The sequence below is a fragment of the Uloborus diversus genome, chromosome 9 (assembly GCF_026930045.1).
Source record: "Uloborus diversus isolate 005 chromosome 9, Udiv.v.3.1, whole genome shotgun sequence".
Classification (NCBI taxonomy): Eukaryota; Metazoa; Arthropoda; class Arachnida; order Araneae; family Uloboridae; genus Uloborus; species Uloborus diversus.
In genome coordinates this window covers 85391405-85419149 of record NC_072739.1, presented here as the reverse complement: position 1 = coordinate 85419149, position 27745 = coordinate 85391405, and the positions used below count along the sequence as shown (strand labels likewise).

General features: G+C 31.6%; 2 protein-coding genes across 2 annotated transcripts in view; one reads left to right on the top strand and one right to left on the bottom strand.

Annotated features, from left to right (window-relative positions):
- Positions 1–1662, bottom strand: part of LOC129229482 (NADH dehydrogenase [ubiquinone] 1 alpha subcomplex subunit 9, mitochondrial-like) — a 33705-nt gene extending 32043 nt beyond the window's left edge. Inside the window, exon 1 of the mRNA XM_054863797.1 lies at positions 1604–1662. Within this exon, the coding sequence (XP_054719772.1) occupies positions 1604–1640 (37 nt within the window). The 5' untranslated portion in view covers positions 1641–1662. The remainder of the gene's footprint in view (positions 1–1603) is intronic.
- Positions 1663–1859: 197 nt separating this feature from the next.
- LOC129229251 (40S ribosomal protein S9-like) lies at positions 1860–27351 on the top strand. Its single transcript, XM_054863518.1, has 4 exons — positions 1860–1976; positions 2453–2677; positions 13596–13782; positions 27123–27351. The coding sequence occupies exons 2-4, from the start codon at positions 2461–2463 to the stop codon at positions 27295–27297; spliced, it is 579 nt and encodes a 192-aa protein (XP_054719493.1). The 5' UTR covers positions 1860–1976; positions 2453–2460; the 3' UTR covers positions 27298–27351.
- The last annotated feature ends 394 nt before the right edge of the window (positions 27352–27745 follow it).

Sequence of the window (27745 nt, the reverse complement as noted above, 5' to 3'; positions counted from 1 at the left end):
TTCTAAGAGTGAAGGGGGGGGAGTGATAATTTTGTGGTTGAGGTCAGTTACTGGTTATAGTGAATTTTTAAGGGGTGATAAACAACCATGTTTCATTAGCTTCCGAAAGATTCCTCTCAGTATGTTTATTTGTAAGTATACACTTTTGGAGGAACTCTAACTCAAAGAATAAATCAAGCAATAGAACGAAGTTCAGTATACAGATCGACGTTGATAGGAACAGGTGCAAATTAGTTTAGTCACATTTTTCGTTTATCAGTATTTTTTTATCTTAAAATACTGTCTCGTACTATTAAATATTGTTATTGGCTAGAATACGGGACCTATGCCGTCCCGTATGTAAGTTCCCCGGGACACGGGACAATTTTTCAAAATACGGCACTGTCCCTTGAAATCCGGGACGTCTGGCAACCCTGCTGCTGACTTTCCAGAATCACAAATGGTAGGAGAACCATTCCTTCCTTTTAGAACAAGAGATGGTACCAGTATCTCTGGTGGGTACTGCATGATTTCGAAAAAAAATCCATGGACCCTAACTCGGATCTGAACTTAAAACATGTTTCACACGAAACTTAAAAATGCCCACTTATAGCCCTTGGTTTTTCACTGCCTTGTAAGATGTTTTCCCAAATTGAAATGTTCAATAAAAATAATCTGCTAAGGGATGCATTAAATTTCATTAATTTATCCTTGTTGTTATCGCCATAGTTTATTTTTTTACAATTATTTGTATTATTTGCAGTTGCACATACCTTTATCCTTTATGAACTCAGCAATTTCATTATCCTGTGATTTTAATGAAACTTTACTGCTTTAAAGTACATGCTTAATTTCATTATATTGTTCAAAAATTAAAATTTTATGCATTTTTTTAATACACATTTTATGCACTTTTTTTCAGTTTGGAAAAGACTTTTTGAAATTTGGCTCCATGAGTCAGTGGGGCTTTAGTAGTCATTGGCTATCAATTAATGATTGGAGTTTTGAAAGTATACTTGAAGGACTTTATCTGATTTTTAATGGAAGGTGAATCCTTCTTCCTCCTCCTCACATGCACTTTTGCTGTCAACTCATCTCGAAGCAAGTTAAGTGTGGTTAACTTTATATTTATGTATAAGTTTCATAGGTTTGTATATAAGCAATCATATGCGGTCTGGAATGCATTACTCCAATTACCATTAAATATTACGTGAAAAAAAAATTCGTAACTCAAACTCTCTTCTGGAACGAATAGTGAATTTCTTCCTAGTTATTAACTTACTCTAAACCATGGAAAGTTTAAATCCTGAGCTATTTTTCTCAGAGTTCCCAATAGATCCAATCACATGTTTTTTTAAGAAATCAAACATAAAAAATGTTTCGAAACTTCAGATTTAATTTAAGTACGCGTCGCTTTGATTTTCTACTTAAAATACCCATTAATTGTAAATTTCGTACCAGGGAGTCACGAACGAAAACAAAACAAATGTTGCTTGTTTAAAACCTTTCTGAGAAAAGAAAAAACAGAGTGTTCAAAGACTGCTGAAATTCATTAATATCGTCTATCACAAACAGACAGAAAGAATTAGCTTTAAATATTGCCTTACACATAAAAAAGACTTACAAATTTTTCGATGCAGACGACACAGGCAGGCCGCCATTTTGTTTGTTTGTCATTTGTCCTTCATGAGAGTTGAATTGTAAGTTATGGATTCATTAATTGTGTTATAAAATTATTTGTGTAATAAATAAATGCTTAAAAATATAAATTGGGATTGATTATATTTGAATAAATTTTCACGACTTTTTTGATCGAATGGTTAGATTTTAATTTGACTTGTTTTGAAAAAATAATAACATTTATCAAGCTCAGATGGCGCTAAAAACAACACATCTTTTCCGTTTGTGAGCGAGCTGGCTTTGCGCTGTCGGCAAAGTTTTCTGTAATTTCCTACGTGGGGATTTTTCTGTCCTCTAAATGTTAATTCTGAATTAAGGTAAGAAATAGCTTTTAAATTAATCTATCTCAGTATTAGTGAAAGTTTTATTTGATATTCTCTCTTGAATGATCTACTTGGTTGAATGAAGATTACGTGTTGCACGTGGCGAGGCCTAACGCCTGACTATAGTAGGCCAATCTAAAATATATTGTTGATCAAGTATCTATCTTTGTACTAATCCGTAAATTCCTGTGAAAAAAAAATTGCTTAATTTTTTTTCTTTTCTTTTTTTTTTTTTGTTTATGTTGGGAAACGAAACGTATGTAATCTAATTTTTCATCAGATGCATTTGGTGTGTGTTCAAAAATATATATATATCGTAAGCGTAGTGTTACTAGGAATATTATCTCAGTTTTTTATTATTAGTATTTTTTCATGTATCTGACATTACTTTTGTTACAGATCATTAAACCTTTTCAATTGTTTTTCTGTAAACCTCGGACTACCATTGCTTAATCGTATTTCTCTTTTAGGTTAAAAAATGGGTCGAATTCCTACAGTCCATAGTAAAACATATGTAACCCCACGTCGTCCTTTCGAAAAAGAACGTTTGGATCAAGAGTTAAAGTTTATTGGCGATTTTGGCTTAAGAAATAAACGAGAAGTATGGCGTGTAAAGTACACCTTAGCAAAAATCCGTAAAGCAGCTCGTGAACTTCTTACACTTGATGAAAAAGATACTAGGAGGTTATTTGAAGGTAATTTCCAATCAGTTTTATTCTTATTAGTGTTTGAAAATAACTTAATACTTATGCTATTAATTTCTTTGTTTAATTGTAATCCAAAATGTCTACTTCGTAGTCATTGAATAATTTCTTTTTACTACAAGTAACTTTCAGGTGCAGCAGTTTTTAAACTGAAAATGATATTGTAAATAACTGGCAAAAGAAGATTTAATCCTTTATTAGGAGTTAATGGGTCAATCAACCATAAGAATTGACAGAATACCTTCATGCTTAAAAATAAAACAGTGTATAAAGCAACATATAAATGTGCAGTTGAGCAAGAAACTGCTCACTCTGTTCTCGAACTCCACCACTAGCAGCTACGAATGGTTCCAATTGAAAAAGGGGTGATGGTTTAAGGAAGCACACTTCCCGAGGCATTCGATTTTTGCTTGCTCGTTACTTCCTTCTTGCTATCATCCCTGTTTTGATCAAGTCAGAAAAGACCTAACATATGAGCAAATTCAAGTAAGGTTTTGTGTTAAAATGTCGGACAACACACATGTTATGGGGTGCAAGAAACCCTCTTTCAAATTTAAGTCAGTTTATGGGGGGGAAAAGACAATATTCGGCTAAATTGTTAAAATAGCAGATGAATTACAGTAGAGAACCAATTATCCGGAAAGTTCGGGACCATCGCTGTCCCGGATATTTGAATTTCCCGGTTTTCTGGATTGCTAAAAAGCGCTATTGGCCGTTTGTTTATGAAACTTTAATTATTATAATAAATGGTAATACATATTAAAATAAGAAGAAAATAGTTAAGAAATGCTTATTATTGAAATTTATCCGTAAGAACTGAGACCCTCACATTCATTTTGAAAAGGGGGAAAAAAACCAACTTTTCCATGTTTTAAAACAAAAGAAATGAAGGTAAGGGCAAGCAACAAGTTTTTGAACATAAATGTGCGATTTTTCTACTATATTGTATGAAAGAATTTTTCTTGAACGTCCTTTTTTTTTCAATTTCTTGTAAAGGTTTAGTGTTTGCAATTGCTGTAGGGCAATTCCATGATAAGGTCAACCAGATGATCAAATTTTCAAAATTAAAATTTGTAGAGACGTACCGAGTACTCGGTACTCGGCCAAATTCTGATCAGATACTCGGCCAATACCGAGTAGTTGCAAAAAATTGAATATTGTCCAAGACAGATACTAAAATTTATAAAAAAAAAAAGAGCAAGCATTATATTCTGCAATCATTTACAATTAAAATTTATAAGTCAAATTTAAATTTTGAGAAAAATGAAGTTTGTAATGCTTCAATGGAATAAATCTTTATTTTTATGTCCCCAAAATTAATAAAACTTTTTTATTAAAAATTATGCAAAAAAGGTAAGTATAGAAAATATGGAATTTTTATGTTAAAAATGGATTTTTGCTACAAACAAAAATTAGTTATAAAAAATATAAAAATACCTTTGCTTAAAAAATAAAACAATGTTAAAAGCACAGTGCAGGAACACTGCAGACACGTGTTTTGGTGTTACAAGGAATTTCTTTTTTAATGCACAAAATGGGAGCTTGTGGATTTAAAGGCATCCGACAAAAGTCGGATTTTTTTTTTTGTATGTCTTTACATTCTTTAGCTCACATGTTATGCACTGAAAAAGACTTTCCTTGTACCGGGGGGGGGGGAAACACGTGTCTGCAGTGTTCCTGTACATTTGTTTTATCTGCTTTTAAAAATTATTTATGTTTGGCGGACTAGAACTATAATTGATTGGTATACAGTGAAACCCCTCCTAACGGACACCCCTCTTATGCGGACAATTTTTAATTCCCCAGTTCCAATGCAAATAACATTATTAAACCCCTGTCCTGCGGTCACCTCTCTATTGCGGACAAAAAAAAAATTGTCCGCATTAGAGGGATTTCAATGTAATTTGTTTTAATTCCAACTTGATTAATCATACCTTTTATTTATTTATTTTTAATTGTAAAAATAATTTTTTTGTAAAATTTTTGACACAAACAAAATTGTTTAAATATAATGCGTAGTTAAATTTCAGCAGGAATTTAGTTTTAAAAACTATTATATGGACAAGGAGGTCTATACTACTATTCCAATGAGTTCAAAATTCATCACATGTGTGTCGGTGGTTCTTCTTAAAACAAAATTGGTAGTGAAAGGCCGAGTACTCGGCCACTCTGCCAAAGTACTACTCGGTACGTCTCTAAAAATTTGTAAACGAATAAGGTGTCACTTGAAAGGTAAAGAGTTGTTTTGAAATGCCTGTCTAAAATTTGATCACTTTAGTTATAAATAAGTTACAGCAGGTTAAACCAAGGTCAACATCTTGAGTATTTTCAAACCATATTTGAAGACTCGAAGAAATCCTGTTTTTTCCAAAAAAATACATGCTAATATAAATTGAGATGAATAACCATTTAAAGATACAGAGTGTTGCTGGTGATGTTGCAAAAATGTGTCAAAATATAATTCATTTTGATTTGTAAAAGAATTCCTCTGGGGTACATTTAGTGTTTTACATCCGACACCAAAATGGGCAGTTAATTATGCTAAGCCAATAATTTTAAAGCTACATACATGTATTTTTGTGTACAAAGTAAGAATTTCAATCTCTTTGATGTAACCTATTTTCATTTTGTAACAAGTGAATATTTTTTACTAAAATCTAGGTGTTGGACGTAAAAAAAAATTACCGTTACATTCCTTTAAATAACATATGTTTTCAACTGTTTCTCCTTTTTTTGCCTTTAATTTCAAAGTTAAAGTGAAACATGCATAAAAAAAAACATCTTGGTGAATTTATTGTATATACATTTAGGGTTGATAGGGGTAAGTAGGACCCCTTTTGAGAAAAGGTGTGTTAAATGAACGTAATACAGTTGATTAAGATCAATTTTGGCAAATTTGCCAAAACTATAAGTGTAAAAAGAAATTAGAAACACTAAATGACTGCGTCTATGTAAAGTTGGCTAAGGAAGAACCATTATCAACATTCAACCCATATAAATCTTGATGGTGTTCTTTCATGTAAGTTTCACAAATAATTAATCACCAGCTTTTGTAGCTGAACTATCAATTCCTACTAAGTCATCATAGTTGTCTTGTATTTCACTAATATAAATATTTTATCAGAGTTGCTTTTGATTTTCAAATCCTCACTGTTATGGGCACTTACCCCATAGTGTGGGGACCACTTATAGCGAAATTTTACAGGGTAAGTAGGGCTTCTCCTCTAAAACAGTTTTTAATAATATTTTACTCAAAAATTCTGACTGCAGTATGCACTTTAAGTTAAACTGTACATGAATGTTTAATGATCATAAAAAAACAAATGCTAACCGGGAAACACTTCTTTGAAAAATGCGGCTTAAACTCTCCAAAAAATATTGTTCAGATTTTTTTTTTGACTAAGTTCTCTGACCTAGAAAAAAATTCCACTTAACCCAAATATATGCAAAACTAATCACTATGATGAACCATGACATGATCAACGTAAAAAAGTATAAAAACCATATGGATATTTCAGTTTTGGGGGGGTGACCCTACTTTTGAATTTACTTGGTAATTTTGTTTCAGTATATGTAACCTATAATTTACATTTTCATTACTGAAATCATTGTTATGTATTTACATTTAAGAGCAATAGTTTACATCCAGTATGAACAATTTACGTCCAACACCAAGCTAAAAATATTTTTTTAAATTTTATTCCTTATAATATCATTTGAAAACTGTGATATATGTTTCAATCACAAGTGTACTTTAGAATTATGCTGTTTTTAAAATTAAAATGTAAGCCAATTCACAGACTTTTAATAATTTTTTTTAAGTGAACCATCAATTTTACTATTTGTGTGTTTACGTCCAACACCAACTCTTTAAATTTTTTTAATTTATACTTTAGGGATCTATTTTGAGAAACTAACATGATTTTTTATTCAGTGGGATGTAATAAGTATCTTGTAAATAAATTTGATCATTTTGGAACAGTTTATATTTGGTAAATGGAAATAAAACAGAAATTTTTCTTCATTTTTTACGTTCGACACCATGGAATTGCCCTGTAGTTACTGATAACTATTCCTTTTTTATTAGGTTCATACCAATAGAAATTTGATTTATGATTGTTGCGTTTAGCGATTTCTAGATTCCACCATCAACTATCCGAAAAAATTCCCAAATCTGGTTTTCAGTTTTTCCCGCGCTTTTCAGAAGTCACTTACGCTCCAAATGGCTTTAATTAGAGACTATTCAATAAAATATTGCATTAGAATGAAACACGAAAATTTCAGACTTAAGAATACTTTCTAATTCAAGAAAATATTTCGGAAATGTTGCCCCGCGTTAAGCATAACCCACTGAAGTTTGTTTCTGTAAACATTTTCTGGAATTATAGATGAATAATGTGGTATTTATTAAGAAACTGCTCATATTCTTTAAGGTATTTCAAAAAAAAATGCTTAGTTTTTCAAAAGTTGTCAAAAGGTTGCCGGTTTTCTGGTTTCCCGTTTTTTTTGGTTCCCGGATAAAAGGTTCTGCACTGTATTAACCAACTACAAAATCGCCGTCAAGATATGACGGGTGAAAAATGCTTCTACAGTAGATAGCGTTCATTGTTGTGCACTTTTTCATTTCTTCATTCCCCTGAAATGAGTCTTACCAGTAAAATGGTTAAGTTACCAGATCGAATTCAGCCTTGTCACAATAAAGCCTTTCCCTGAATGGTTAAACATTTCCAAAACATATCAAATTATCATGCCGTGTCTCGAGTTTCATTGTTGAAACATGGGCGTTACTCGATCATCAGCTATTATATATATGAGGATAATGTAAGCATAAATTTCTTATTTGATACAAGTTCAGTTCAGCTTTGTCACAATAAAGCCTTTCCATGCAATCTGTGACGCAAATTTCATTGTTGCTGACGCCACAGCTGTTACTCTATCATTGGCTCTTATCTATATATATGACTAGGGGCCCGTCCCGAACTTGTTAGAGTTGAAAAAAATTATCTGTCTTAAATAAATACTATGACGATTTTTTTTGTTTTAAAATATCATGGTATATATACGCTTTTTGTTTCGTTTTTATGTGGTTTTGAAAGAAATAGATTCATTTCATTTCCTATTACTCCCCCGTAATAATATTCCCATATGTAACGTACATTTGACCTTCAGTACTGATGATGGCGATAGCATAAGAAATTTTTACTGGGAATCGCAATTTCTAATATTAGAAATGGAAAAGTGCAAGGACCATGGGATTTCAAGAAATATTCGTGACTGACCTGCTGCTGATCCAGTAAGAATAATACTGTAAACCTATCAGTTCTTATTGATTTTACTTGGGGTCCAGTTCCATTACATACATAAGATTAATTAAAATTTTGCATCGAAATTATTGAAAAAAGTCTTTAATTTTAAGAAAATGAATATGGGCTCTTAAAAGTATTCTTAAGATCAGAGATCATACAATGTTCCTAAAAGGGGAAGACTTAAAACAGGCTTAAAGTACAAATGTGTGCGTTCATCACAGGAATAGTTTGGTAAGAGGCACTGGCAAATGCGAAGATGGCACCTCTCTTAATGTTTTCTTAATAATCTTTTAGTTCGTTTAGAATCCACGGCTTCAATTTATGCAAACAGTGGCTCATCAACCATCCTTAATACATTATGTGGCAAACCTTTTGAAGATGCTATCCAAATGGTTCATTTTTTTCTTATGAAATGTACAAAGTCTTTTTCAAGGGAGACATTCAGTGTAGTTTAAATGAGGAGTGGTCAGTTTTTTGACCTCTAAGTAAAATTGCTGCAATTAAGTTATAAAAAAAACTACACACATATCCTCAGTCTGCCTGTTAATTTTGGTCAAATTTATTAAACTTTTTTCAGTTCCATCGGGTATGCCGATCAACATTTATTTGCGTTCTGGTATCATTGGTGAGTCGCTGATCAGTTACTAATTACAGGGATGAGATTTTGCCGGAATCCCGGCCTTTTCTGTTGGTTTTTAAAATTTTTCCTCCTTTTTTTGCATTTTTAAAGCCTTATTTTTCTGAAAAATCGGGGAAAAATACGATTTTTTGAAATTTTCGGTCCCCAATTTCTTATTTGTTCTATTTCCCCCGTATATCTTCATCCTCCTCTATATCTGCCAAAAACGTGCGTTTTGGAATCATGCCAACGACGTCAAACACGTGCTGCGCCGAAAGTTGCATGCCTCGTTTGAGATTTCAATCTTTTTGCATCCTAAAAGTATTTCAATTATTTTTAATGTTGGGTTGTATTTTACTATGTACTACCTTATATCTGTTTATTTTATTCATCATTTCAATAATATTTTTATTTCTTTAATTTATTATAGAAAAAATGCAAAACTCAATCAAAAAATGTGGCTTAGCACCCACATTCTCAAATTTTTTTATAACTTAGCAAGGTTACTTTTTTTGTGTATTTACAGGGATGAAAATCTTCCGCGATTTTCCGCTTGTATTTTTTTTTTTTTTTTTTCATTTCCCGGACGCAGAGCATTTTCCAGCGATCGATCGCGATCTTCCCGTCAAGATTTTTGCTGACTCACGTGTTCTTTCTAAGGTAGAAAGAAGGAAGGAGCTTCCTTTTGTGAGTGGGGAGGGAAAAAGGCTCGAGAATGACACAGAAAGCGTCGGCGTTTATGCATTTCGAAATCCGATTGCATCCGCTTCCATAACACTCGCTCATTTTTGTCTACTATGCCATCCTATCACTTACACCTTTATAACTTTTTGTGGACTTTTATTTTCAACCTTCTTGTATGTATTTTGTTTTTTGCTGAAGACTTGTACGCTCATTGTTTTGCCACGCCCATTTCACAGTCACTTTCTAGCCATCGCGCAAATACCCCCTCACCTCCCTTCTGCCACGACCTTCCCATCAGGATTCTTGCTGAGGCATACATACTTTCTTGAGTAAAAAGAAGCAAGGAACTTCTTGCTGTGTTGGTGAAGAGGGTGAAATAGGAATGGAGGGAGAAATGCTGGAGAGTGATGATGGGTGCAATCATTAGATGTAGCTTTTGAAATCCGATTGCATCTGCTTCTGTTACTCTCTCATTTTTATCTGCTATGCCATTCTACTGTTTAGACATTAATACCTTTTTGTGGACTAATATTTTTAACCCTTCTTATACTTTATTTATTTTTTATGAAGACTGCCACGCCCATTCAAATATGTTTATTCTATTCCATCGGAGTTAATTTAAGCCAACATCGAGTTAATTTAAGCCAACATCGTTCTTAAAATCTAGTTTTAATGCTTATCATACTTACCAAAGATCTTAATACATTTAAATTTATTTTAATTATAATGTGCTATTATAACAGACTAGCAAATTAAAGATGCTTATCTTCTCAAATCATGACATAGTGTTTAGAACTTTTTTATGAATTTAAAAATAATCATTTTTATGCTAGTGCTTAAAATGACCATCAAAGCTCAAAAAGTTTTAGATTGGATTTAGTTTTTTAATGATTTTTGTAGAATATACCCAGCTGCTCCACAAAAAGGTTAGCTACACTGATAATGTCATTTTGTAATCATGGTGTTCAATGATTCAGCTTGTATTAAGTGTTTAATTATATGGAAGTTTTATAGCATTATATGTCACATTATAAAGTTTTAATTTCACCTGATTTGTGGGCTATGGGAAAATGAAAGTGGTAAATGGAATTGATATATCTATTAAAATCTTAAATAAATGCAAGCTTATTTTATTTATTCATTTGTTAGCATTTCTACTAGTAAAAAAAAACAAAACATTTATCTATTAATATTTGAAAGACAATATAGTATTGATATAATTTCACTTAATGTAAAATATATATATATATATTCAAATTTTAAGTCTCGCAATTTTTCCTCTTTTTTGACTTTGGGCTGTTTTTATCCCTGATATTTAAGAAAGGGTAAAAAATATTTATGGTGAATCTCTAATGGTTTACGCTTTACAACCTGTTAAAAGTTTTGAAATTTCATAATTAAATGAGGCAGCTGCAAGTTGTTCTTTTTATTCCAATGGAAGGAAAAGGATAACCAATCGTTTATATAGGTATATATTTATTTATTTTCAATTCTTACTATGAAAAGTATGTTCTACCACATAAAGAAATTTTTCTCTCTGTTGTAAATTTTTACTTTACAAACAGATCTAGTTTTAAAATTTATGTTCTCACTCGTTTAACACTATAAACTCAAATGTTTTTAATGAAAAAAATGTATATTTCTCTAAAAAAATATGAAAAGTTGACACTATTGTGTGATGCAGCCAAGATTGACCTCTGGCACCCTCAACCCTTTGTTCAAGGACTCAGGGGTTAGAAATTGTTGCCTCTTTTTCAAAATTTAGATTTATTCAGGAATAAACACCCTTGCAAAGAAATGGTACAATGCAGCAAATTGTACAAAATTATTACTCATACTTAATTAAATACACATTACCTTTAAAACTGGTAAATTAGCCATTTTTTGTTGGTTTTTTGAATATCATGGCTTACGGTATCTATTTTGATGTGGTTTTGATATCATCCCTTTCACGAAATTTTTTTTGGATATCATTCCTTTTACGAAATTTTTTTGGATTTCCTCCTTTTTGCTCTCTGACCACTCTCATCCCTGTAAATAGGTTGTGTGATTGGAAACTTAAATCATTCAGTAAATGGCAATCATGTATTAATCTAGTTCAGAACATATAAACATACAAAATAAACCTTCCACCTTTATAATATTAGCATAGATAAAAAATCTCAAAGGGCAACCCGAAATGCATGCAAAGTTACAACTTTTAGAATCACAGAATAATATCATCTCAATGCACTATTTGAATTGAAAAATTAATTTGTTTGAATTGAATCTTAGTTATATTTCATTTGAATAAATTTTTATGCATTAACATTCTGTGACTCTAAATGTTTCGCTGTGTCCAAAACTAATAGAATGCTATATACCTTAGCATCTGCAGCCTCAAATACAAGTATAAGCTTCGGCGATTCTTATAACGCCATCATGATTTCTTTTTTCACTTGTTCCTACTTCTTAACATTCCGTTCAAAGGGAACCTTTAACTATCTTATCATTGCAAGGTCAAGACAATTTACTCTTGTGTTTACGTATATAACAATAGATCAGTACGAAACATAAACTGGTAGTGAAGACAAATTATCCGTTTAAAAAATTATTATGAATACATACAGTAAAACCTGTGAAGTTGACCTCTGTTTTCAGGCACAGAATTAACCTTAAATCAACCTCTATAAGTTGACCACTAAAGTAGTGCACCGCAAGTGGAAAACTTACACAGATTTCACTGTGCACGCATAATTTATAGCGAGTTTATTATAGCTCAGTACGATTGCACCTTTTATATAGTGAAAGAATTTTTCAAATAGCTGCAATGGTTCCAGAGATTACTTCTAATATATAAATACAAGAAATTTCATCCTCTCTTTATAATATTAGTATAGATTATAAGCAGTTGTATTAGTTTGATGTAGGCAAAATGTTTGTGTTTTAAAAGATATAAATTCAGAATGAAAGTGGTAAAATTTTCAATTATTTTGGAATAATCAAAAATTTAACTAAAAGTTGCTCTTTCAGGGATCAAAGTGACCAACTGACAAATATAGGACACATTTGAAAAAATATAGGATTTATAGGATACCAAAAATCTATAAATAATTTCATATCAACAACAGTTTAAAAAGAGCTGTGCTCATGGCTGCCACACTTCCGTCCAAGGGACGGAATTCCGTCTTTTCAAAAGTTTCGGCCATCGGTTTTTTTTTTCCATGTTCAAAATGATTTTTATAGATGAAACAAATCTTTACTTTTGAATCTCTCACTCTCAAAAAAGGTCTTATTCTTCTGAGGACAAAAAAAAACCCGGCCCATCTGCTAAAGTTAAAAAGATAAGCTGTTTTTTTTTTCCAAAAAATAACTAAGATACTCAATCTGTTGATTTCAACCATTCTTATCTTAATCTGAAAAGTTTCGTCAAAGTTTTTATCACAATGCATCTTATAGCCAAGAATCTCATACCTGAATTTTTTTTAATTACTTTTTTTTGTATGAAATATGAACTATTTATGTAACATGAACGATACAATCTGAAGCTTTTTTCTGCAGTAGCAAATAGTAAGTTTGTTTAATTGTATTTTATTATTAGGTTCTTTTTCTACATTTACCTCCTAAAAATCTTGGAAAATGATATGTTATTTTTTTTATTTAGGTTTTAATTTTTACTTAATCTTACAATTTGGTTTTACTATATAGTTACAGCATCAAAAATTAGCATTATATATGTCTAAAACATCAAACTAAGCGCTAACATTTAGGTGGCGAAATGGAGTCACGGGCTTTTCAGTCCTGGCCAATTTTTAGAGTGGCACCCATGGCTGTGCTCAATTTCACTTCTCATTTTACTTTTCTTTTGCATTTGATAGCGTCTTGTTCGGTTTTTCAGAAGAGTTAAGCATTAAACTGCTAGCTCTGCTCTGTTAGATCAGATATAGAACAGTTGACAGAATCTCGCACACTGAAAACATGCACCATTTGTGTACTTATGACCTGAATTTAAACAGGTATATTGTGATTTCCTAAAAAAAAAAACTTAATCTAGATAACATTTTTTTACATCGTAGCCTTGTGTCTTTATAACAGATGAACGGATTGATGTTCTCTTTAGACCAATAGTGGGATAGGTCATAGTCTGAAGATTTAAACAAGTACATTGAAGCAAATGATCATTGAGTTGGTTGTAGAGTCTGCAACATTGGGCATTTTTTAATTTTCAATTAAAGAAATTTAAATTTGCAACTTGGTTTTTGTTCGTAATTTATTTTGAGTTTCTGTTGGTAATGTTTATTTTCAATGCTTCTTCTTTCAGGTAATGCATTGCTTCGACGATTAGTAAGGATAGGTGTATTGGACGAAAACCGAATGAAGCTTGATTACGTGCTTGGCTTACGTGTTGAACATTTCTTAGAGCGACGCTTACAAACACAAGTCTTTAAACAAGGCCTTGCCAAAAGTATACATCATGCTCGTGTTTTAATTCGTCAAAGGCACATTAGGTAATGCATCTCTTTTCTTTTTTTTTTTTTTTTTGTTATTTATGTATAAGTGTATGGGACTTATGACCGAATGCAGGGGTCTGGCCAGAGGATATTTGGGTCTGTTAACGGACCCTTCACAAAAATCCGATCAACCAAAACGGACCCTTCACAAAATTCTGATCAACAGGATCGGATCTTTCACAAATTGTTTATTAAAAGAGCAAATCTGAAAGCAAAATAACGCATATTTCTGTGTATAAAACGCATATTTCTGTGTATAAACCGATAATTTTTAGAACCTTTTTTTAAAGTAAAATTAGAGGAATCAGCTTATACAAAAATCGGCTAATTTTGAAAAAAAAATGGACACTCTAGCGATGCTCTTGCAAGGGATAAATAATTGCTACTGCCAAATAAATATAATGGTTGTTTGTTTTATCACAGCTAATTAGCAGCGGTGTTGTTGTAAACTTTTCTGAAAAGGCATTGGTAAGCACTTTTCTCCCTGCTCATGATTTTATAAACAATAATAATATATATCTGCGAAATGAACTTAGAAATGCAAAGGGATAGTAAGGGTGGGGAAAAAAATGATCGCTTCACATAGGGTTACCAACTTCAAAATTATCACCACTTAGCATCTGGAGTTGAACCTTTATAATGAATTGATTAGAAAATATTCTCAGCAGTGCGGTGCGATGTTTAACTGTTATTTTGGGAGAAAATTATATGGGTTTTGATTTTTCGATGCTAACGAGGATGATTAACTTTAAATAAACTCTTTTAATTACCGTTTTTTTTTCTTTAGATGTCTACATTTTGAAAAATGCAATCTTTTAACATACGATATGAGAATCATATTTTGTTCTTTTTTCAAGCTAACTTCACTTTATTAGGATGCAAATAAATGAAAAGTCTCTTTATTTCTGTTAGAACTCTCATTTCAAGTTTTTAAAGCAAAATTCCATTTTCTGTTATTAGTCAAAAATTAAAATGCTGAATAGATGGTTTATTTTATTTTATTTATTTTTTTGCGTCAACTGTGTCCACATATATTGATGAAATGTTTAACATAGGACTCTAAAATGCAATTTTAAAATAATTTTTATCAAAAATATTTCTTTTAGAAGCCGTTTTTATAGTTTTGATGCCTTCACTTTGAGAATTGCGATCTCTTTGCATCTGCTATGGGAATCCAATTTTTCGAATTTTTGATAATTATTTCGCTTTGTTAAGAGGTAAACAACTAAAATATCTTTTTATTTTTGGTAAAATCACGGAACTTTTAAGTTTTAAACGAAGTTCTGTGCTTTTTAAGAGTATCTTGGGTCAAAAAGTTAAATGCTGAACCCTATTTCCGAATTTTATTTTATTTATTTATGTTTTTGTTACAATTATTTTAAAACACTGTACAGAAATATTTCTAGTATAATTTAACATAATGTAGAATGGTAAATAAATATTGATACTTGAGAGAGCGATGAGCCCCCCCCCCCCCCCCCCCCCCCCCCCCCCCGTCAAATATCACACCACTCCAGAATGATTTTCACCACATAGAAGAGGAAAACACTCAACTTTAAGTTTAATTGATGTAGTTTGTGCCATCTCTAAATTCTAAAATTTTCGTTTTAAACAATTTTTTTTTTTTTTTTTTGCGAAATTATTTGATTTTTCACAAAATTATTTGATTTTTCACAAAAAACGGACCCTGTAAAAAATCCTGGACAGACCCCTGGAATGTTGAAGGCTTAATCATTAAAACTTTTTCTGGATATGTAACATATAAGATGGTAGAAAGCGTATATTACAAAATTAATACTACAGGGAAATAAAGGAACCACATCTTTTCTTTGCCTCAGTGTTTTGCTTGCTCTATGGTAGCCATCTCCCAGGGTTATGTGTTTACCGGGAAAAACTGATTTTTACCGATAAAAACCTAGAACATGCTATTTGCATTAACACTTAAGATGAATAAACTAGGGGCCTCAGCTCCCTGCTTGTGTTAGGGTTAAAGTTAGATTTTTGTATAAAAATCCATCAGAAAATTTAGTGTATTAGAAGGAATTCACTTGTTCGAAATTTCCGCTTCAATGAATTTTCTCTACTGATAGCTATTTAATAATTTTTTTCCTTTAATTTAAGTTATTAATAATGGAAGTTTTTTTTAACCTATGCTACTTTAAAATGGCTTATTTTATTACTTGTTTTAATAGTTCTTTCTTTTTAAATTCACTTTAAAAATACTAATACTTTAATAATACAGGTGTCAAAAAAGGTTGTAAAGCTCATAAAAATATTTAATAACATAATCATTACTGCATGTTTCTTTAAATTGATAAAAAGTGTCCATCCTTTTAAGGATGGACACTTTCTGGTTCACCACAAGTTCACTATTTGGCTTCAAATTTGCAATTAACAGACTTAATTTAATTAAGGCTTTAATAATACCAACTTAAGGATATTGTTTGAAGATGCCAGTATGTAATTTTAGATTCATAACATAGAACATTAAAACATGCTACTTGAATTGGCTCCATGAGGAAACGTTTTTGAATTTCATATGGGTCTGTGATTTTTTGCTTTGGGTTTTCGTTCTACAACATCTGCTATACTACGTTTTAGAGATGTACCGAGTAGCACTTTGGCCGAGTACCGATTTACCGAGTACTCGGCCGAGTTACCAAGTACCAAGTATATTTTAAGAAGAACCACCGACACACATGTGATGAAAATTTTGAACTTATTGGAATAGTAGTATGGACCTCCTTGTCCATATAATAGTTTTTAAAACAAGTTCCTGCTGAAATTTAATTGCATTATATAAACAATTTTGTTTGTGTCAAAAATTTTACAAAAAAATTATTTTTAAAATAAAAATAAATAAAAGGTGTAATTAATCAAGTTGAAATTAAAACAAATTACAGTAAAATCCCTCTAATGCAGACACTAACAGGCCTTTTTTTGTGTCCGCAATAGAGAGGTGTGCGCAAGACACTGGTTTAATAATGTTATTTGCATTGGAACTGGGGAATTAAAAATTGTCCGCATAAGAGGGGTGTCTGTTAGGAGGGATTTCACTGTATACCAATCAATTATAGTTCTAGTCTGCCAAACATAAATAATTTTTAAAACAGATAAAACAAGTGTGCAGGAAAACTGAAGACACATGTTTCTGTCTCCCCCCCCCCCCCCCCCCCCCCGTTACAAGGAACGTCTTTTTCAGTGCATAACATGTGAGCTAAATAATGTAAAGACATTCGACAAAAAAATCCGACTTTTGTCAGATGCCTTTAAATCCACGAGCTCCCATTTTGTGCATTGAAAAAGGAATTCTTTGTAATGCCAAAACACGTCTGCAGTGTTCCTGCACTGTGCTTTTAACGTTGTTTTATTTCCTTTTATTTTTTAAACAAAAGTATTTTATATTTTTTATAACTAATTTTTGTTTGGAGCAAAAATTCATTTTTAATATAAAAGTTCCATATTTTCTATACTTATCTTTTTTGCATAATTTTTATTAACTTTGGGGACATTAAAATAAAGATTTATTCCATTAAAGCATTACAAATTTTAATTGCAAATGATTGCAGAATATAATGCTTGCTCTTTCTTTTATAAATTTTAGTATCTGTCTTGGACAATATTCAATTTTTTGCAACTACTCGGTATTGGCCGAATATCTGATCAGAATTTGGCCGAGTACCGAGTAGTTACCGAGTACTCGGTACGTCTCTACTATGTTTCATTGGAGGAGTTGTTCTTTTATTAGGTTTCTTCAAGAAAGAGACCATTTTGGTGTTTCTCTTCAGGAACAAGCCTTAAAAGCAAATAAGAGTAACATTTTCTTCTGACAAGTAGATGTCAAATAAAATTACTTGAAGCAACAGTTAAAATTTTGGCATTTTCCTTCTTGTAAGTTAAAATGCCTCTCAACAACATAAGGCCAAATTCTAGATACAATAAACTCCTGACTAATCAACGATCAGATTATCTGCGTCTCTTTTAACTTTTTCTTTTCTTTAACTAATTATTAATAGGCAACTTAATTGTGTTGTTCGCTTAAGATTTCACCTGTATTTTTTTTTCTAATCAATGTTAGTCAATGGGGGGGGGGGGTGTTAATCAATGTTAGTTGTAAATGTGGTTTACAAATTTCAGGGAAAAAGATTCGCAAGTAAACTCATACTTTACTTTACCTATTACAATGTGTTTAAAAATAGCATAGTTTAATTCCCCTTTCATAATTCAGATACTTCCATTCTGCTAATTTAGTAACTTATAATTAAAAACTGTTTAGTTGAGTCATTGTAATTTTAATTTACTGTTGCAAAAAAAACTTAATTGAGAGAAATAATCATTTTATGTGTCCTAGATTATTTTTGGTTTTTGTTATCAAATTGTATTTGTCCCAAAGTGATCACATTAAGCAGCGCCTACTGTACATTCAACCTACTGGCATGTGATATATATTACTACTTTATAATATATCACTGTATTGAAGAATAAAAGCTTAAATACATTGTGTTGTAGTTCTCTAGATTGAAATTTGAAATATTTTAACATCCACAATGAAAATCAAGCTTAAAATTTACATTTTAAGTATTGTTAATCTAAAAATGCAAGGTGGGAATTTTGAACAACATCAATAAGTTCAGTTGTGTTACCATGTTAGTGTTCAGAGTTCCTATGAGTCCTAAAAGTTCTGTATTTCAGTGACTTGTTACAAAAGGCTCTTTAAAGTACTTAGTTTTGAACAAAAACTAAGTACTTTCTCTCTCTTTAATTTTAAAGCCTGTTTATTTATTTTATTAAAATTCAATACTAAATTAAAATTTATTTATGACTTTCAAATGCCTTTCCCTCCTCAAGGACGTAGCCAAGGGGGGGGGTCCATGGGGTCCGGGAACCCCCCCCCCCCCTTCCCGAAAGACCACTGTCTGCTTTTTCTCTGTTGTTGCACCTCATGACAACAAAAATTTTCCAAAGAGAGAAATTTTATGAAACCCGGTATTTTCCCCTTAAATATTCCCATTTATCGACAATTTTCCCGCGTCCGAGTCAATTCAGAACACGAGAACCTCGTGAAATAACTGCGGGTTCCCAGTTGCCGCCGGCCTCTTCCTGTGTCGCGAAGAATCCGTCCGAAAACGGCGAATTTCCAATTCAACCCAACTGGGCTGTGACCTTGAAATTCGGCCCCTCTCCCTCAGCCCACCAAATTGCCATCGGCAAAGTAATTGAAAACAAACATTCCCCAGTCTCATTGGGGTGATTTTCTTTCTTTCTTCTTTTCGTTTTGACTCTTTTCCCGTTTGGACTTGATTTCCTAGACACATGCTGCACGAAGGACAGCCAGATTGAGGTGCATCCCTGGTGAATTAGTAATTGAAATTCCTATTATTTTCTGTTTTAACACACAGTTTTTTTCTACCACGCGCTTATAGGAAACATATCTTGAACAAAATTGTAATCAGAAGAAAATTAAGTGTACATAAACTAGGTAAGTTGTAGTGTTTCCTTTTAAAGTTTTCTCAACAATACGAGCAATTTATGTGTTAATATGTTTTCCCATTTAAAAACTAAGTTCCGACAGCATCGGAAAAAAAATTCTACACATTTCGTGTGATTGAGGATGAGAAAAAATAAATATTAATTATTAATTTATTTTTGAACTTTATATTTTTGGTATGATTTATTTCAGATTCATTTTATATTTTGATTAATAATCTTATTTAAACTTTTAGTTTATTTTTAACAATAATAGATTGCTTATCTCCCCAGAAGCTTACAACTTTTAAACTGTAATCCTGAAAAGTTCGTTTTTTTTTTTTTTTTTTTTTTTTTTTTTGGAACATAAGTGAATAAATAAATTTGAAGTTGATGCAACAAAATTACTTTTCGCTGTATCAAAATTTTATGAAGCGAAGAATGAAATTGAAAATTACTTGAATATTTTACTGTAATCAGTTTATGAAATTGCAAGTTCGGCCATATTAACACATGTAATTTAAAAGTAATTATTAGAAATTCGTACTTTTAAATCTTACTGAAATGTGAGTCTATGGCAGTGGCACCGACTCCATGGGGCCTGAGGGGGCCCGAGCCCCCTCAAAAAAAATTTTGAGGGGGCAGAGCCCCCCCAATAATTTAAGAAAATTATTAGTTATTTAATGCTTTCTAAACTCACAAATTTGTCTCAGTATTTTTTATTTTCCTTGTTTGAAGATAGTAATCTTTCCTTGTTTGAAGTACCTTGTAAAATACAATCAGCAATGAGTTACAACAAATAATTTTTATGGTTAAAAGCAGGTTAACTGAAAACGAGTGGTGTGAATAATGATAGTGTTACGGTGCTGCGAGCGCTTAAATTTGTCCCAGTGTGCGAACCTGCGGATAGTCTGTCCGATCAACAATGGGATGCGATTGAACAACTTTCATAACCACCGAGATATTTTTGATGAATTGGATATTCGACCAGACGTCAACGACTTCAAATTCAGTAATCTAGTCAGGCGGTCGACATTCGCACCTTTCTAAAGACAGCCCTAATATTGGTATTTAAAGCAAGTTTAAAAATCTCTGTAATAGAGAATTAACTACATACAGAATGTTAGATTCAAAATTTCGAAATATTAGTATTATTTTATTACCGTATTACTATAGTACTGCATTAGTTATTTTCAAATACTTAAATATTTTTAGGGTATAAGCCTCTATAAAAACCCGCTATTTACATACTATGTTAACTTTATTAAACAAATTAACTGTGGGATATTATTTTTATTTAATGAACTCTGAGCCTTATTCAAAGTTAATCAAAGTGCGACAGCAATATCTTATGCTTTATTTTTTTTTAATGATAGTTTATTTAAATATAATTTCAATCTTTTCATATTTATATAAATTCACTATTCTGTAATAGTCTAAAAACAAAATTATTATACTATAAATTAAACTATTTTTTTACGAAAACACCGTACATGTGAGGTTTTCTTTTTCCTTTTTTTTTTTTTTTTTTTTTTTTTTGTTTTTCGTTTTTCAAAGCCAAAACATGTGTCGAGTTAGCGAGAGTAGAATTTTCGGGGGTTCTAATGTTGATAATATATTACTCTAAAATGCTTAAAAAACTGTAAAACTTACTTTCTCCATCTCCAATTTAGAAAATTTCCCGGGGTTAAACCCGCGGCATGCCCCCCCCACCCTCCCAATATTTTTTTGTATTTAGGCGCACTGGGTATTTAGGTGCTGGGTATTTAGGCGCCCTTCCATGCAAGTCAAGTGCCCTACACCTTATAGCAATGCCTAGCCACGGAACTGCACGACTTCCCCCAAAATAGAACTGCAAAAATGTCCCACACTGAAGATAAGTGACATGATCTAATTGAACCAGAAAATTTGTATACAAATTCTTAGATTGACTTTGAAAACGACATGCCACATATTGTTTGTTAGTATAAATCACATACACCAGAAAATATATAAATTGGCATTTTCAAGGTTCAAAATATCTGAACTTTTTTTTGGGGAAAAGTTGGGGGGGGGGGGGAGCGCCGTGGGAGTTCATAACCCCAGGACCACCGGTGACGTCTAGCCCCCTCAATAATTTTTGCAAGTCGGCGCCCCTGGTCTATGGTCCCAAGAGAAGAGCAGCTAGTCATTTTTAACTGAAGAAAAAAATCTTTCTTCGATGTTGTTCCGTTTTTCAAGAAAAGCATATTTGTATTTGTTTCATTGGAATAAATTTTCTGATTAGTATTTACCGCCTTTTTACTGAGGAATTATTTAATAAGCGTCTATGCATCCATCATTAGTAAATTGCGAAGGTAGCATTAAACGTAGCAAAAAACGGACGTGTGCATTTAACTATAAAATTACTAGGTGAAAGTTTCTGCTATTTACTGCTCATATAATTAAAAAAAGGTCAATGCGAGGTACATTTTCTTGTGCAGGGGCGTAGCTAGACCCGACTTTCGGGGGGGGGGGGTTCTTCTTTTACATATATATATATATATATATATATATACATTTTTTTAGTATTAAAGAAATGAGAGGGAGGTGTATCTTACATACTTTGGAAAGGGGTGACCCTATTCCGATACTTGTGTCAAACAAAACAAAAGCAAGGAATTTTTTATTTTTTTAATGTTGTTTAAAATTCAACTTTTTTTTTCTTTTTCCTTTAATTTAAAGCGAAATTTTCTAGCATTCTCTTGTCAAAACCAGTCTTTCCAAGTCAAGGGGAAATCAAATATCTGATGAGCGTGTTCCGTTCATTTCAGTGTGACTGCTTAATTTAGAGGCTAACACACATCTACAAAAGCTGGCATCCCTGAAAGCTAATAGATACTTCCATTTCTGCCTGTAAATTGTATGTTTGACTTTCAATCTCATCGGTGGTCAGACTATAAAGACTATTTTTACTAACTTGGTTTGCACTAAAAGTATGAAATAAAATAAAAAAAGACTTCTTGAATTATAACCCACAAAAAATAAAATTGCTTTTCATATCGTTACATTTATATTTTGCTTTTTATGTATTTACATTTATGCTAAATCTACAGCAGTTAATAAAATTTGAGTAAAAAAGTTAGGGAAGAAATATAGGCGGTAGAAAGTTATTCGCTCAAATGCATACCATCTGTTCTCCTCTCAAGTCTTTATTTTGAATTTTATTAGCCGCTTTAGAATTTACATAAATATCTATTTGAGAGTGCAACAGCAATTTTCGGGTATTATAAACAGAAGTCTTTTTTTTTTTCTACTTTTTTATCCGAACCAAGCTAATAGAAATAATCTAGATTCATCTCGTTTTTAAACATTTTATTCATGTAATGCTACGCAGTTTTTCTTTTGAAATAAAATAAAATTACCTTCAGAAGGGTCCGATGGGACTGATGTTGCTTTGCAGACTGTACTTCGTTTTCTTCAGACGACGTTAACTTTCTCTTTTTAGAGCAATCCTTTTCGTCATTTTAATTTTTTTTGGGATGAAAAAAGCTTGTTATCGGTCTTGCTCGCTTCATAATGCAACAACTTTCACTTAGAATGTACTATTTTAAACAGACTGTACGTTTCCAAAAGAATATGCAGTAAATACTGGATGAAAAATCAATGTGATTGCAATGGATACTCTGGTTAGCAAAGGTCGTTTTGACTATGACCTATGACACACACGAGATCAGACCAACAAAAACCTCTATCGTCTCGAATTCCGGGTATGCTATCATTTTCGGATTCAAAGCCCAATGATCTTTAAAGCAGCAAACAAAAACATTTTCTTCAACTCAGAAACAGAGGAATTGTCTTCAAGAGCTGAGGAGGCAGTGGAAAAAAGGGAGAAATGCGTTCCACGAAGATTAACCAAAGGACAGTCGTTTCGCGCACTTTCTTGGAAGAAGAGTAAAGGGGTGAAATTCACAGGTTTGAAATGTTAAGATGAACATTTTAATTTCATGTTTAAAGATCATTCAAGTTAAAAACCATTTCGCTCTGTTATCCGGATTAGTACTGTTCTTTGGTAGCTCTCTTTCTTAAAATTGTGATTCCTTAGAAAACCGAAATGATAGGAGTGAAAAGAAAGTATAAGTTTTTTTCAAGTGATGAAAAAAGGAAAATTGTAAAATACTGACCAAGTTAGATTTGCTGCAATTGCTAACCTCAAGAGCATAAATAATGAATCCAAAAAAAAAAATCAGGGACCAAAAAGCAATAAAAGACTTCTTGAAAAAGATATGCTTAAAGTTTCTTTTACTGTCAAAATGATTCCTTAAACTCTCAATAAAGCACTAAATAATGTAATAATAGAATAAATACCTAACAAAACTAATAAAGAGGAATTTTAATCAAGAGCCCACGTTGTCTTCTAGTATCGATTTCAAATTTTCACCATCATATTTCAAATTTCTATAAAAAGTCTCTTAAAGCCCCCGTATTCCAAACGTCTTTATCTCGATTTTTTTCTTTAATGTGAAATTCGAAATATACAGATTCGACTGTATGCAATATTCCCACTGCGCGGCTCATAAAATTAAACATATTTAACAATTTGCAGAATCAATGACAAACAAAGGCTGCATATACGTGGATTTAACAAATCAATCTCATTTCTAAAGCGAAGTGTCAACTTTCACTCAATTATCAAAAAATTGTCGCAGCAGAGGAAGGCGTCTTTATGCTTGAGGGTCACACATGGAGCAGATTTTCAATGGCATTGGGGGGGAGCGAAATGAATTTTTGACCTTTGTTACTCAGGAAAAAGTCGTTTTGATTTTTTTTCTTTTTCTTCTTTTTTTTCTTTCTCTTCTTTTTTTTCTATCTCTTCCCTCTTTTTCTCTCTTTTTTTTGAGACTAACGTTTCGGGGGGGGGGGGTTTGTCCCCAAAACCCTTAGCTACGCCCCTGTTCTTGTGTTTTTCACGTCTATATTAGATTTTTTTTAACTCTTAATTTCTTCAAGTTAAAATTATTTGCTATTTCTTGCAATAGAATATCTTTTACTAACATCACATGAAATAAAAAAAAAAGTCATTACCTACGTTATAAAATATGATATGCTTTCGAGAATACATGATTACAAAATCGCTCCTAGAATGGAAGTTATACCAATTTGAAAATGAAAGAATCAGAAGTGTTATTATTGTTAGATGAATTTTGGAAGGTAGATTTAAATCATTACTGGATTTTTAACCACAATCATTCTAAGATTTTTTTACAAAAGATTTTCTTTAGGCTTTTGAACATCAGATGACTGTTGAGCAAAAAATTTATAAACTGAGGCTATAAGAAACCTATAAGTTTTGATTTCAAAAATTGGCTAGCTTTATGCATATTACATATTGTTGGAAATGTATCTAATTTAATGCTACTGTATTATCGCAATCGCAAACGGGACGAAGATTACCTTAATGATCAAAATTTGACGTTTGACTCCAAATCATGAAATTTTCGAGTCGAACACTTGCTTACTGCTAATAAAGACAGTAAAGTAACCAGGTTATAATCAAATATTGACACAATAATTCGTAATAGAGTATATTGCCATTTTCCCTGTAGTTGTTTACAATTATATTTTTTAATTTGAAAAAGACTGATTTGTACAGAAGTTTTTTTTGTATTGGCAGAATAAACTGAACTCGTGTTTGGTGGTGAGATAGGTGGGTGCGATGCCTCCTCTTGATCTTTTAAATGAAACATCAAATTGAAAACATCAGAGGAAAATCGCCAATAATGTTTAAATCATTCATGACCTTATAAAAAACATTTATAAAAAGCAATCATTTGCATTTTTTCCAAAATGTTGTTAAAATAAAAATACATAGATGTTTAATTTCATTCACCATACATTCCATTACTCGACAGGTAAAAGATCTCTCAGGTATTCGTTTGGCTTGACAAAATTAAACCCCTAGTGCAGTTTCGCACCGAAGAGAGCTCAAGTGTCTCCATCTGGTGGAAACTCGGCATCGAAATTTCCTGTGCAGTCACATCCGCGCCTTAATAGTAGTTTTGCAAAAAAATAATAACGATGAAAAAAAAACGGCAATACACATTTTTTTTTGATGATTGCAGCAAAGGAAGTCTCCGTCCATCAAAGAGTTAATAGTTTGTTCAAGCTTTTAAATGATGGTTAGAAATGATAATTAGAAAACGGATAAAATTAGAAATTTCATTCAATTTCATATTAACAAAAGAATGTTATAAAGTAGATAAATAAAGAACTAGTTCAAGCTTTTTAAATGAAACCTTGCTAATATTTTCGTCGAGAGGGTGGTTGAATTTTGTCAGAAATCTTGTTCAAATCGGACAGGGTGGCGGAATTACGTTATATTGCATTCATAGTTATACATTTGACTCGATAGATATAGATTTCTTTATTTTTTTCAAATAAAATGACTTGTACATATTTTGTTGAAATATATTACAAAGCTTTAATATTTTATTAAACTATTACCTGCGTTTTCCAAGTAATCCATAGAACAGTTTTCGTTTTCCGATTTTCTTTTATTGTGAACTTTTTATTAATAGAAATTATATCACTCATTCTCAAAGCATCAGAACAGAGGAAGCTTATGTGATGGAATTTTTCTATCCATGTATGAAAACTTAGTATGGGAAAACTTTTAGTTTAATGTTAATTTTATAAACTGACAATAATTTTTTTGCCACTTAATGTAAAATTTTTGTTAAATAATTTTTTAATAAATGCTCTATCAATTTCAATTATTTAATTTTAGTTAATTATCATATTTTAATAATTAGTTTTAATTGGATTTTATTTTTTAACGTAAATATGAGCTACTAATTTTGCTTTAGCATGCCTCCTCTTTTGAAGTTCGTGAAACCTTGGACCCCCCCCCCCCCCTTAACAAAGTTCTAGCTACGTGCCTGCCCTCCTCCAGTTTTCTGTATCCTTTTGTTTTCTTTTTGAAACGGGTAGAAGTGCTCAGGAAAACTGCCAGACTTCGTTCAATTTTATCTGCCTTAGTTTTCTGTGTTCAAAGCACCTAACTCTTCATGGAACTGTTTTTAAACATTAACTGTAAATTATTTTAGGGGTGTAAGAGAGCTTCAGATCTTCTGTCTCTTAAAAGTAGCTTAGAGCATGGTTTTTCTCACTTCAAATTTGAAAAGTTTGCGGTGAATAACACCCAAATCCCTACCCTGTAAGTCACTAATTTTGGATGGAGTGCAAACTTTGTAAATGTAAAGTTTTTCTTTTATTTTACCATGTATATATTTGGCAATTGTTTTAAGACTTTGACTCCATCTTTTTTGTTTATTTCCTAAGATTGGCAGGGCTACACTTTGTATATTCGAATAATATGGTAGGCCTTATATAGGTTGTTAAATCTAATGCATAAGCCATAAATTCGCTCTCTGCAACTTGTCTAAAAAGCATTTTTATTTTTTTTTTCCAATCTTCAAAAATTTGTAGATTGTAATAATTACTTTATATTTATAAACTATATTTCCTACAATAAATGAATCCATTCACTTTCAAAATTAAGATAAGTTCTCTAAATATTCAATACATTTTTAAGAATTTATAAATGTATTTTATTTTAAGATGTGATTTTGTTTTACGCTTTGCTTTAAGCAAAAAAAAGTTTTCCATCTTGTATGTTTTTAGTGTAAAATAATATGTTGAACAATTACTTTTCTTAGCTATATTAGTCATGGTGTGGAAAAATTCACATTGTTATTTTTTTCTGAACTTTAATTTTGGAGTAAAAGCAATATTGCAATAAATTAGATTTAAATCAAGTTGATTTAAATAAACAAATCCTGCTAAAAAGGAAGGGTTGTGATTGTATCAATAAATTAAGCCGTATTAGTAATGGAGTTGTATGTTTATTGCAGAGTGAGAACACAAGTAGTGAATGTTCCCTCATTCATTGTTCGACTGGATTCCGAGAAACACATAGATTTCTCTTTAAAATCTCCATTTGGTGGTGGACGCCCCGGCCGTGTAAAGAGGAAAAACCAGAGGAAAGCTCAAGGATCTGGTGCTGCTGAAGTAGATGATGAAGATTAAACTGGAGTTTCATTCTGTTGTATAATGAAAATAAAAAAAGAAAAAAAATTATAATTGACTTTTTCTTTTACCTTGTTCAAAATTAAATGTACTACAATCTGGTGTTACAGATCTAAGAAAAATAATGAATTCAAGACATTATATTAAATCTTCAATTTGATGATTGTTGAAATTGACTGAACTTCAAGTGAATTGTTTAATAAAGACTTCTCGAATTATAAATGTTAAATATAACTAAAAACTAAACAGCATCAAAATATTCTTTGCATTATTGTGTATCAAGAAAGTTAATTTCAGTGTATTCAAGATACTTTGCAATTTATTCATTTTTGTCGGAGTTTTAATTAGGTGAATTGATGTAGCAAACTAAAAATAGATCCATATGACCTAACTGGCATGGCAAGTGTGATAAAATATCAACAAAAAAAAGTTTTGTAACTACTGTGCC

Excerpts from the sequence above, each read along its gene's own strand:
- LOC129229251 (XM_054863518.1), top strand. The coding sequence starts at position 2,461 with ATGGGTCGAATTCCTACAGTCCATAGTAAAACATATGTAACCCCACGT. Across the intron at positions 2,678-13,595 it reads TACTAGGAGGTTATTTGAAG|GTAATGCATTGCTTCGACGA; the intron begins GTAATTTCCAAT and ends TTCTTCTTTCAG. Across the intron at positions 13,783-27,122 it reads ATTCGTCAAAGGCACATTAG|AGTGAGAACACAAGTAGTGA; the intron begins GTAATGCATCTC and ends TGTTTATTGCAG.